A 14093-nucleotide genomic window follows, 5' to 3' on the forward strand; every position below is an offset into this window, starting at 1 on the left:
ATTCGAAGCTGTGTAGTGAACACAAATCTTAAATAAAATGCTTTTTCTCGTTTCTTCAGCATAGTAATGAAATAAGTCCTCAAAAGAATAACAATAGTATATATTATCATGAGGGTAGACAACATAAAGTAGAAAACAACAAACGTAAATACAGATTGAAATACACTTAGAGAATATAAGCGAGGAAAGAATGAACAATTAAAGTGTTGCGTCATGATGGAAAGTGAAGGAGTGTACACTTGTTCTGTCAATTTTATAACATACCAATTAAAGTCGCTCATGTCAGATATTGATGATTTTATAGCTTGACCCGACTAGCCTTAGAAAATTTTAGCGTAGTCATACCTCAGTCAGCATTGCATACCATAATAACAGATTACCGGACGTATGCTTCCATTTTATATACATTCATTTGAATCTTGTAAATCAACCTTGCAAAGTCGACTGGCATTGGCTGTTGATTAATCAACTACTATTTACCTTACACAGTATTTAATAAAGTATATGAAGTTTACCACTGGTTTCCGCTATATGAGAAGAAAAATAACTTCCGTTCAAAACGTTTCAAATTCAGAGAAAATTTTACTTGTGGAACTTAGTTATTCAGTGGCCTAGGGATATGAACTAAATTATATTTATGTTAGTTGATAACCTCACCATGATTCTGTTTTATTCCTTACCTCCTCTATTCAAAAAAATACATCCGGAAAGTATATTGAAAGTACAAAGATTTGAAAAACTAGTATCTATCGTGACTCAATAGCTTAGTGAATAATGTGCTAGTGTTTGAAGAGATGAGCATGGGTCCGAGTTTCACTGTAAGTATTAATATTGGCATCAGGTATATTAAGTCAACGTATCATAAACAGGATGAAACGAACATCCTGCATTACGGTGATATCCGTTATCGAAAAATATAATAAACTTATGAATTTGTGCAACATAGAGGCATCTATCCAAGGCGCTTATATTATTCAGCAAAGACCAATGAACTTCAGTTATAACCAACAACAACGGGAAATACTAAGCCCTATAAATAACAATGAATGATACTAGCCTAACCTCTCAAATTGTACTATATATAACCCTTATAATTAACTCACACTTAATAGCCATTCTTCTTCTATAGCTGTTCACATTGTGGATGCCGCTTTTACATGGACGATATAAACAGGTAACTGATACTATTATTATTCTTTTTTAATGATGTTGTGATCTAGAAATCCTACTCAGTATTAATTTTTACTACCTACTTATTTTAACAGCTACATTCAGTTATATAATAAAGTACTTAATCTATCATTTTATAGCGTTTAAATATTTTAATGTTTCAAATATAAAGAAACCAATGGGAAAATCTTTTGTAATTACAAAAATATTACTGATGAATTTAACAGTAGATTTCTCAGTTCGTATAACAAAAATATCCTAAATTGATAAATTTTTCTTGAAACTATAAAGGATAGTTGTTATAATGAAATTTTTAACAGATACTTTTAGAGTGTTGTTTTGTTGGGTTTTTTTTTCAAAATAAAGGTAATTTTACCTAGAAAGTGTTAATATAAATTCTTGTTAACATATGAAAGAAGAAAAAATGGTTTTATTATTCGAAATTTATCAAGGAATATACAGTTCTCTATATGTGGAGAAATTCAAACGCTTCACTTCTACCTGAAGTTTGTGCTGATGATGTCGTTCAGAAGAACGACGAAATCTCCATAGTCAAACTATCCAGCTCAGAGAATAAAACTACATAAAAATCACCCACCTGGGCTAAAAATCTTCTCCACCATAGTAGAAGGGTGTTTAATGACAGCCTAAATAATATCATCCATAACTACAGTTCTTTTTTTATTAAGAAAATATAAATAACACAAGTATTTAAAATTAGAGTATCTAATAATGTTTATAACACAACTGGATATTGACTGTACTTATAATACAATAGATTTATAAACTCAACTTTAAATGAACACAATTTAAATAATATCTGTTCACCGATTGGTTAATGGTTAAAACACTTAATTTCGAAAATTTCAATCTCACATTCGAATGTTACGCCTAATTACTTCAGTTCTCAAAAAAGAGATATTTTAGCTCAAAGTATGTATAAATTATTTACTACCACTCATACTACTACTTAGGTACTAATCTTCATAATTTCACTTGACTATGCTGATATATTCAGGTCTTAAGTCGTTTATGGATGACTGGAGTATATATATCTTTTCTATGAAAAAATTGATCTATCTATAAAAAAATATTAGAACCACCATAAGTATACATTTTGTGTTCCGGTGTTCTGTTAAGAATAAAGATTAGTAAACTAACCACAGCTATATGATATGATATTTGATATTTTATTCATGTCCCATCTTATGTTACAATGAAAAACTAGGAATTTAGTTTTTCTGTTTTGACTGCACACTTGTAGTTGAGTGAACATCAAAAGATAGTTTTTATTCGTTTTGTTCTGCAAAAACATTTACTAATATTGAATTTATCAAGTGATCAGTGGAAATCCCTATTACAAACTCATATCAGCTAGAAAACTAGTAAAAATATTGTAGGACTACATTCCTGTTCTGTATTACTCTTGAGGATCTTAATAACATACACTCATGACCTTCACCTAGGATTAACCCCAAGACTTTCAGGTGAATATAAATCACAAAAATGAGTACAAATGAGTGTATTTACTGGTGATGAGTTTTCTAATCTAATTGGTTCACTTTCAAAGCTTTTATCGTTTTAGGAAGAACGTTGTCCATCATATGGATACGTCTGAATTATGTTTGTTTTATAACTTCGAAATAATTTATAAAATATAATGCTATGTTATGAATCGTTATCATATGCATTTATTTTATCTTTTTAGCTTCCAGGTAATATGCTCAAACGCTTGCAAAAATGTGTCGAGTGGGAACCACCTGAACCATATAACCGATTGTTACTCTTGCTATCTTTACCTGATCCACTAACTAATAGTCGTTTGTCATCAGGTCCAACAGCAGGTCATTGTGAAAATTTACCACATACAGCAATCACTGGAACTGCCAATACAATCCCATCATCACATTATGAAAAACCTTTAATTCACTCGACTAGTTCATCATTGCCAGGATGGACTGAAAGCTCTTTATTAGCTTGCCAGGCTAATTCATTAATGGGTTGTAATTTAATTCCAAAATCTCTTAAAGAATGTTTAACTGAAGGCGTTAATTTAACTGGCAGTGCACAGTGCATTGGACATGCATTAGCACCGAGTGCACCGTATGCTAATGACGGAACAGCTGATGGGGTTGGTTTGGAAGCTGGTGCAATGGGTGCTGATTTACTAACTAGTCGTCTAGTTGCATGGTTAAAAAAGCACATATTTGTACTAGGACGTAATGAAGATCAACATTCTACAGCTACACATATTTTTGTCCATTAAACAAATATGTTTTAGAGACAGCTTATTGAAATACTTTATCATGTAAATTGTGATATGTATTCTATGTTAAATGATTCATTGACCTCATTTATTTGTGTGTATATCTCTATTGCGCATAATATCAAAATCAGCCAATATTCACAGACAATAATCGCATTTATCATTAATTTCCCCTCCCGTAAGCCAACCAAAGTGTTAGCACACAGGTAAACAGCAGATCAGAGATGGCATTTTTCGATCTCAATAAAAACTTAAATTGCCATGTTCAAACTGAGAATATATGCTTCTTACCATATTTAAATATGGTTTCCTCTGAATGACAGATGTTAACTGTCGACCAAAGTGTCGATCACTGTAATTAAATTACTCACCAAGGCAACCGATAGTCGAAGGCAAACATTCTTACCTCTTTTACTTCAACTATTTGCGTTATACCTGTTAGTTCATGTCGTGATGGAGGCACTTTTTATCCAAACAACCAATCGACTATTCGATTCCCATAATAACAATGCCTGGGACAGGGTTAACCACTGCGCGAAAGTAGGAAACACGACAGTATCGCAAGGAGAAGGATATCCTTAAACAACTTTAAACTGGCAATAACTTCTAAAGCATCCATACTAAATCTTCGGGGCACAAATCGCAGATCATAGTGGCTCCTGTGCTTATCGTTCTTCATAGTGAAATAGGTCGAAATAGTACTGGCAGACCACACATTAACCAGTGTCTCTTGAAAAAACCAGCTACCTTCAAGTGTGCTGTTCTTCAGTAAATGATCGATTTGTGAGCATTCGGTAAAACACTCGAGACCAAGGAAGAACTCAGTTCGATAGTTGACCTGTCAAAGCGTACACGTCCGCCCAGAAGCAACCGCACATTCAAATATCAGATAAATTCGGACTGACCAAAAAACACTAATCGTCTCTTTAACCGTTGATGTTACAGTTAGTTGATGACACAAAGATACTTACATATCGTCCACGTACTGTGTACAAACAAAATAAAGCTTACAGTCGATTGCAACAATTATAGCAGATAAGTGAAGGGAATTTTCGGAAATTGTAGTATACTTATAGTTCAAATCACGAAAAGATCACAGTTAGACTAACACTGAGAGCCCGAGAGCACTGGATGGTAAGATCTTCTTAACATGGGACTCGTCAGTTATACGCACCGATGAACCCCCACGCGGAAATCGAACATGGGACCTTTGGTCTTGCGCGTGAACCCTTAGCCTCTAGACCATTGGGCCGGCACATAACGGTGTTGATGTTTAAATTCAATCAATCCATGATCGTGCCCAACTCCTGATTTATTATCTGCGGCAGTTGCCGACTTAGTAGTCTGGAGGTTAGGCGTTCGCACGCGAGACCGAATGTCCTCGGCTCAATTCCCGCGTGCGCAGTGATGAGGATCCCCACACTAGAACGAGAACGCTGTACAGTGCTCCCAGATTTTCAACAGAAGTCCATCAGTTCGCGCTTGCAACGGTAAAAACCACGGTATACGTCTCCGATACTGTTAACTAGATTTATCACAGAAAAAGTACCATGATATCCGTGCTATGCATACTTGCTTCATAAATACACGATAAATTCACTTTTGATTCACTACATGAATGAATATCTCGTACAAATATTAGGTCAACGTTGTAGTCCTTTGGAACCAGTCTACAGTAGGATCGCTTTTTGGGACGATATTTAGTAACAGTAGGCAGATCTGGATCTAACTCTGTTTATAATTTTTGTAAACTAAAGACAATATGGAGGCAGTACACACAAGATGCATACATGCTAAAAGAGACTGGTCTGCTCCAGTCCTAAACATCAGCAGAAAGACTCAAAACAACCTGTTCGAATAAATCCAACCTCACCTAATTGCACGGGCTAGTTAAATGTCTAGATTCAGTAGCTAAATGAATAACGTGGTGGAGTTCGAAGCAAACAGCACTGGATTCGAGTTCTAGAAGGGGAGAAACTCTGGAATGCATGTGCACTCAGCTTGCAGGTCTGAAATAAAACGAAACGCATATCTTGAATTCCACTGCAAGCCACCATTCAAATCTGCCCACATCTAAGTTCTGTTTGTACGTGCTACCAGTAATCATTATTCCATAAATGTAACATTTGAGTCATCGATAAACTATTCGTTAGCAGATCCTATTTTCAGAAAACTCATTCATCAAGTACAGGTTTCCATTCTGAACTTTGAGCCAAACTTTAGGTATGAGACATATTGATGCCACCCAGAGTCCCAAGCAAAGTATACAATGCTGGAACAGAATCCGTGATCTGATTGAAAGTTGAATGCTATTAATCACCAAGCCATCCTTTTCGACAAAATAAGGATAAAATGTGCACAAAAACAATGTGTTTGCATTTCATACGACAAACACTATTAACAAAGAATCTGATGAGTATATATACAAAGTGTGAATAAAATCATGATCCTAGATAATCGAAAAATATAAAAAAGGAAATCTCGTGAATGATTACAAAAGCACAACGCCAGACAAATTTATACAGGTTTGGAATCTCTGATACGAGAAGAACGGAACAGTGAACATCGTTTTCTTTCATTTGGTATGATGGGTGGAGGAATATCTGGTTTATCTGAGACATTTGGTTGCCGTTCATTTATATCACCAAATGGTTTTGTTGGAAGCATTTTGTTCTGATGATTTGTACTGGACATTTCGGAGGTAAAATTGACAGCTTTTGCTAAGACATTTGGTTGCTGTTCCCTAATATCACCGAGTGGTTCTACAGAGAACACTTTATTTTTACCGTGTGTATCGCAAATCTTGAGGGCGAAATTGACAGCTTCTGCAACAGTAAGAGTGGAAACATCGACTACTGTTTCTCTTGGAATAGGTGAAGGTGTGTCTGAATGTTGAAAGTGTATAGTCGACAAGTTTTCGCCATCAAAATCAGATTCGGAATTAGAAATACTTTCATAATCAGTATACTGTTCTCCAAGCACTTGCTCAACTAAATCAAACGACACTCGACGAGTAGCAAGTACTGGGGAACATCTTGATGCATGGGAAATACGTTCCTGTTTTCGACTATTTATATGTTTTTTCCTCCATTCAATCTCAGCATCAGAATCATACTCTTCTCTAATTTCAATTTCTTTATCATCTTCAATACCTTCTACAACTTGATCACGAGTACAACTGGAGGAATCTTTCGGTATAGAAACTAGCTTTTGTGAGACCAATTGTTTTGTGTAATTGATTCTATCGTTTAACAGTGTTTTTTGTTGACGTAATCCATCTAATTTTATCTCTAACCGTTTAATACGACGACTGAGCAACTGAACTGTTTCGTAGACAGATAATTCAGCAAAATAGTCATCAGTCCCACCAAGATACACTAATAGTTCATTTGTATGAATTAAACGCCCACGGACAAGCGCTTTGCGACTGAATGGAATATACGCATCTTTATATACAGACTTTTGCAACTCCTGAATTTTATTACTAACAGACTCATAATCTGATCTATATTTTTCCAGGATAATAATTTCCTGTTCAGTAGCTTCAATATCAGAAATTTGCTGAGTGAGTAACCGACTGAAATTTTCTTCATTTATTGCCATTGATGTTTCGTGCTGAAAAATGATATTTAGATCAATTGTGATTGCATGACCATCATTTGAAGTTTAGTAAACGTGGGCTGAAATCGAAGATAAAAAGTTTTTACTAAAGCAATGATGAAACAGAAAATTATTTAGTTCATTGGAATAAAAGCACAGATCCCATATATAATATGATGAACATGAACCCTCCCGAAATCCCAAGGACTATATCTCATTTCTTAGAGCTATTTAAAACGCAGTCACCTTGATATTAAAGTGGCTATGATTTAAGTCGTCGAGGGAGTTATTACATATCACCCTTATTAGTAAACCTCAGGATCCTCAGATTTCTGAGGACTAAATAACCAAGTTAAAATTTGTGTCAAGCTTTTAAAGACATTTATTTGAGGGTAAGAAACAGCGTTCTGTCTTCTTAATTGGACTAGGTTAGCTAATACATAATAGAAAGATCAAAAGATTAGCTTGAAGACTGCCTAGTGACAGATCTATTCTAATACTTAAGGAATCAAATCGAAATATACGCAAATTTTTAATAGTTTCATCTAACTCCACCAACCTGTTGGAAAATGATATGAATTGTATGGGGATCAAATTAAGGTATTTTAAGTGGTCAAGATCCATTAACCATAAGTCACAACCCCCCAGCTTCCTACTGATTGAATTTAGATATTTGTATGATTGCCAGAAAACCTCAATATATCAGGACATCATCTCTTTTGACTCTACGTATATATAACAGTAAAAGCTGCCCTGCTCAACTTGGGTCAGTATGATTTGTTCGCTTCATATTACTACAGACAAACAATCATATGCAATGTATGACCTAGTATAACTACTGTGCAAAGGTCCATATTCCAGCACAAAAGATGAATGGATTAACAAGAAGTGATTTGGTTTTTAAGCTACTTGGGATTGTAAACAATAGATCGCACGTTCGAATCCCTCCCAATTTACTTCAGTTCATATTTCCAAGAAGCCCCCAAATGCCCTGTTACGGCCGAGAGTGAGGAGAGTCCGCTCTCCCTCTCGAAATGCTCTCACATGGCCACACGTATATAGCCTCTGCCAGGGAAGTCCTACTCACTGCCTTCTCATGGCATTACTGTTGTTTACGAAATTGAGAGGACGAAAAGCGAACGTCCGGCGCTTTAACCGGGTTGGTGGACATGGAGAGTCCACCTAGGGGAGTTAGAAAAACCCCATTCCAAACCAATGTTGCACATGTGCTCCAGAATCCTGAGGGAACAAATGGCGTAGGAACCAATCGTGGGTCACCGGCTACGATGGGACTGCATCTCCTTACGATGCTTCACTGCCTTGTAGATCAGACTTTCAGGTCGAAGGCTCCGGGTGTGACCCCCTAAGAAAACCACCTGCTTCGATTTGGGCACCCGGGTAGTATCACAGCCCTCACACCAATGAAGTGACTTGTGTGGCGCATATTTATTTGGTGCCTCCTTGTACCAATATCTATGTGTTAAAACAAATAAATTTCCGAGAAGCATTACCATCCCTCATACCAAAAGTATAGCTTGGATCAAAGCGACACTGATATTATAGAGCGACAAAAAGTGCCAACAATGTGGAAAAATGTTGCTCAACAAAGTACTCTTTTTGTGCACGACCAGATATCTTGCATGAGCCGTGATACACACAAAAAGGTTATTACGTATCCACAATAACCGTTCGACAACCACCAGCCAATCAGACCTTAAGAGATTTCAATAATGGATGAAGTGATCAACACACTCAGCTACTTCCACCGCTGATTCTAAGCAAAAAGCTACATTTTAAAAAAGCAAAGATAACAGAATGAAATTATGAAAGGTGCATAGCTTTGACAAATAGTACTTGATGTAACCTATTCAGATCACAGTCTAGAGTATGCTTGAAACAAATCATGACCTTTTGAATAACGATTAAGTATGCAGTCTCCCGTCCGCAAATTTCCTTATACTGTAGAATCTGAAAAAAATTATTATGTAGGCACCATATTCATCTATAACCAGAATTTAAGATTAACTGGTTTCTCCGAGTTCAATGCTTCTGAGCTACTTCTAGGAGTTGGATTACTACTAAGGCCAGAAACCTAAAGAAAATCTTGGTCATGATGATTTGTTTGTGGTCACAAACAACACATTTTTCTACTACGAAGAAACGATCATGAAATGAGACTAGACGGGAAGTAGCCACAACATTGTAAATCTGACTAGTACCTTGATATATTCTGAGATGGTATGAATACACTGTTCACCCAGCAGAGTACTAGTTATCAAGACTTATTTACAAATAATGGGGTACGTTTAGCGAAATCAAAATAGGAACGGATAGCTTAATACTCAAACAACGATATAATTCATTAAAACCTTTAACTTTACATTATAGCAAGAAGTTTCCAAATTATCCCGATAAAATACAATGTTTGTAAACGTCAGTGCCATAATGCTACAGTAATTGCCCAGCAAACCCAACGACTCAAAACACTGCATCACTTTATGAACCCTTTCTATGTAAAGCAAAACAGAACTTTTGGTATGTCTATCAACGGTTTCGAGCATCAACTGCGTTAAACAGAAAGAGACAACAGGAATAACACTCTGTAGTAAAATATATGGTGTTCAACATAGACATGTCAAATCCATATAATTGGATACTTATTTTTGGAACACAGTATCTGACTAAGCATCAATGTTAAATGCATTAGCTCATTCATACTAGTCCAACTGACACTCAGTTGTCTGATTAATTCGAATGTCTTTATTGTGAATCACCCTAATATCCTGTTTTATAGCCTATCTAATGCTTTGCTTTTCCCTACGTCTAAGAAGCTTCTTGATTTGTTTAGTTACCAATGGTGGACAGTTATTCAGTCTATGTGGTACTAGGTATGGTATAAACGAGGACGTACCTGAACTGAACTAACCTTTAAATACAGACGATGTTTCAACTGATGAGCTAGTATCTATTGACCAATCTGTTTTAACAGTGCACTCCTGAATGGCTGATATGTTAGCTCTCCATACATTTGGGAGAGGCTTGACCGGGTCGTATATCATGTCACAAGTTATAAGCATTAATGACAAAACAGCGTGATCGATATTCACTAACGGTGGGAAAATATTTGGCAATATCCTCAGTTGGATGAGTAATTACCAAGTATAACAAATAATAACCTTGGTTTGAACCAAAACGTGTGGGTTCGGATACATGCTGTAATAATGCATGCTCCATTACCGTTATCAGGAACCTATCAAAGTTTATAAATTCTACCGTGACCATCTCAGTCCAACTAATATCAGATGCATCAAAGCCTCCGAATATCAAGCATGTTACTCGTACTCCATAGCCGAATGTGCTCTAAAATAGTCATCAAATAAGCAGATTTGGCTACCATATGACACCAAGTATAAATATACATCATCCGATAGCGAGTTCACAGCTAATAACTTCACAAGTTTCACTACCATAGGATTCGCAAGTAAATGAGCGTATATTTATAGTACTGGCTATGTATAAAAGGACGTCAACCCCTTTCTTACATCTATACATAGCACTTCCTAGGTAGTTGTATCCGGATAACTCGAAGTATGACTAATACAGTTGGAATTCAGGGTTAGGAACTGACATCAGCTATAATGTCAAGATTCTATTTAGCCAAATGAATCAGTTTCGCACCACAATTCAAGACCTATCAGCATCCGCTTCCAACACCTGACTCTATGTATGTGTAAATCACATTCTATGACTATGTTACCTATAAATATTTCAGGCTCAGTGACTTATTGATACTGGAAAGCTCGAATTCAGATTAAGCCAGTCGTGTGCAACCCTAGATTTATTTCACTAAAAACCAATTACTGGTGATTCTCAGACAATGCAAACACAAGGAAGTTCATTCGGTCCTACTATACTTGATAGTTTATTACTGCTTCACATGCTAGATATGTCTATACATATACATTCAAGAACAGTAGTATCCCATTAACTAGTTAATCCACTCGTTTTAGGAGTGCGGAGCAGAATAATTACAAGTGGAGAAGAATAGAAAACGATAAAACATGAACAGAAGACATACCAAGCATATGATGTGAACTAACATTATAGAATAAAAGCAATGATTTATGACTAGAAATAACCCATACCGGAGATTAGGACAATCTGAAAGTCGAAGGAAAAATCAAGAGGTGGTAGCGCATGACTTCGAACACGTTACTGACCTACAACACAAAAAACCCTCAAATGGTCAAATGGTCAAATGGTTGTGGACGGAATAGAAGAAGCTTTCGCTTAACAGGCTTCCGTGTCTAGTAGCAAGGGATCACCAAAACCTCCAGGCAGGAACCCAGGTATGTTAACGATAAAAGAAGAAAAAGAAATCGGTAGATCATAGTATGATACTATCCTTAGACCATAAGAATAGATCAGATTGCCTCTTAAAGGACTCCTGGGAAGTCGCTTGGACTAGCTCGGCCGGCAGCGACTTCCAGCATCTGACAACTCTTAAGGAGTAGAAGTTGTGTCTACAGTCCGTTCTGCTATGTTGTATCTCCTGATGATGTCACAGGTATTCAGTGTTTGACAACGCTTCTACCAGTAACACCTTCTAATATATTTCGTTCCCACCAAGAGAAATCAAAAGACAGAGTCGAGGAGATCGGAAGAGTATATTTGGCGATGACCAATATATCGGAATTCTCTGATCTAATCTGGCTAGCGATTGCGGTTGATGTTGAGCACGGCGTTACCACACGTGATCTGGTGCGGATGCCTGACCGAGCGCCTTCAGCTAGGTGAGTCCACTAAAACATATGGTCAGCATCCAATGTCGAAAACTTAATGCTATTTATTTTGGGGATTTATTTACCGCTACAGATCACTCCCCCCCTAGTGAGGCAGTGACGACCCTAAGACGTGGCCAGCCAGAAGTTTAAACCCAACGAGTTTGTCGTTGGTAAACACTCTTCTGATAGCTTACTAAATTTAGCAGCGTCTGGTCGTCTTTCCTTACTATATGGGACGGAGGTACAACATAGTAAAAAAGAAAATGTACAATGAAAATTTCGGATCCTCATAAACGTCATCGTTCTTTTACAGCCGTCCTGGAAAAGAAAAAAGAAAATGTAAGTGCATGTCGAAATACACTCGTATGTGCGTAAAAACACAATGTCGGCGGAAAAAAAATGGAAAATAAACTCATAAACACGTAATAGCATTAAAAAAACTGTTTTTTTGTTTTTTTTTAAATAGAAATAAAAATATATAAGCATATTAAAATTGTTTTTTTTTAAAAATAATATAAAATGTCGAGAAGTGCCTTACGTGCAATAGTCGTTTAAATGTTCTGGAAATCTCACCCTTCTTCCAGAACGCGTCGTTTTAAGTTTATTTTCGGATACTGTCGAAGTATCATCGTGTGTGTTGGTTGTCGGTTGAGGAATTATGAGTGTAGGAGTCGTGTTGTGCGATTGTACCGAAGGAAAGTCGACGTGAATGGGATTTCCTTCTAAATTCGCTGCTTTTAAGCGATCGATGCTGTTGCTATCGTTTGTTCCGTTCTTATCGACTATATAGTACTTAGATTCACGTTGAAGAACTTTGAAGGGTCCTTCGTGTGCTGATTCGAATGGTCGTCGATGCGAGTCTCGACGAACGAAAACGTGTGTACTATATCGTAAGTCAGGTTGAACGAAAACATCAGTTGATTGAGGTCGAGTGGAAGCAGGTTTAACTGAACGCATCGCGTTTGTAAGCCTGTTCGTGTAGGAGGTTAGATCCATGTTCATTGAAGAGGACGAAGGATCCACGAATTCTCCTGGAAGTCGAAGTGTCGTTCCATAAACGAGTTGAGACGCAGTGTATCCAATGTCAGCTTTCACTGCATTGCGGATACCTAGTAAGACGAGTGGAAGAGCGTCGGTCCATTGTGAAACGTTTGCAGCTGATAGTGAAGCTTTCAGTTGTCGGTGAAAACGTTCTACCAACCCGTTTGCTTGTGGATGGTAGGCGGTCGTTCGAAATCGAGTGATTCCTAAAAGTGTGGTCAGACGACGGAAAAGATCAGATTCAAACTGACGTCCGCGGTCTGTAGTGATGGTTGAAGGGCAACCGAAGTTTGCTACCCATCGTTCGACGAAGGTGCGGGCCACTGTTTCAGCAGTGATGTCCTTGATAGGTACTGCTTCTGGCCATCGAGTGAAACGGTCTACGCAGGTTAAGAGATAAGAGTATCCATTTGAATCTGGTAAAGGTCCTACCAAATCCAAATGAACATGGTCGAAACGAGCATCGGGAGTTTTAAACGAGCCTAAGGGACATTTATTGTGTCTGATAACCTTAGATTTTTGGCAGCTTACACAGGAGCGTGCCCACTCCCTCACGTCTTTATTCATTCCAGGCCAGCAAAACCTTTCTGCTATAAGCTTGATGGTTGCACGAACACCTGGATGCGAAAGTTTGTGCAATGTGTTGAAGACATTGCGTCGATAATGTTTCGGCACGATTGGGCGATCCCTACCTGTAGATGTGTCACAAAGTAAGGTTTCTTTACCTGTTCCCATCTGTTTGATGCGTAGTTTAAGTGTTGTGGACGATAACTCGTGCTGAAGATCAGTGTCTTCTTTTGAAGCTCGGCGAGTTTAAGAAGGTCGATTCCTTGGAAACTGTTCAAGGAAGTTATACGAGATAAAGCGTCTGCAACTACATTGTTTGCTCCAGAGATGTGTTGAATATCTGAAGTAAACTGCGAAATGTAGTCCAGTTGTCGAGACTCACGGGGAGAGTACTTGTCAGAAGGAGAGCTTAACGAGAAAGTGAGCGGTTTATGGTCCGTGAAAAGAGTGAATTCACGACCTTCGATGTAGTGTTGGAAATGCCGTACAGCACAATACATAGCTAGGAGTTCCCTACCGAATGTGCTGTACCTCGATTCGGTGTCTAGCAACCTTCTAGAGAAAAATGCCAAGGGTTGCCAGGAGTTGTTAACCCATTGTTGTAAGACTCCTCCGATTGCCGAGTCGGATGCGTCTACTGCGATGCTAATGGGTGCTCGGGTGTC

General features: G+C 37.5%; 1 protein-coding gene across 1 annotated transcript; it reads right to left on the minus strand.

Annotated features, from left to right (window-relative positions):
- Positions 1-5573: 5573 nt before the first annotated feature.
- URI1 (uri1, prefoldin-like chaperone) lies at positions 5574-11263 on the minus strand. The gene is made up of 2 exons (XM_051214874.1): positions 11182-11263; positions 5574-7116 (listed from the first exon to the last, which is right to left on the minus strand). The coding sequence occupies exon 2, from the start codon at positions 7037-7039 to the stop codon at positions 5954-5956; it is 1086 nt and encodes a 361-aa protein (XP_051068056.1). The 5' UTR covers positions 7040-7116; positions 11182-11263; the 3' UTR covers positions 5574-5953.
- Between the last annotated feature and the right edge of the window lie 2830 nt (positions 11264-14093).

The sequence above is a fragment of the Schistosoma haematobium genome, chromosome 2, assembly GCF_000699445.3.
Source record: "Schistosoma haematobium chromosome 2, whole genome shotgun sequence".
NCBI classification, from domain to species: Eukaryota; Metazoa; Platyhelminthes; class Trematoda; order Strigeidida; family Schistosomatidae; genus Schistosoma; species Schistosoma haematobium.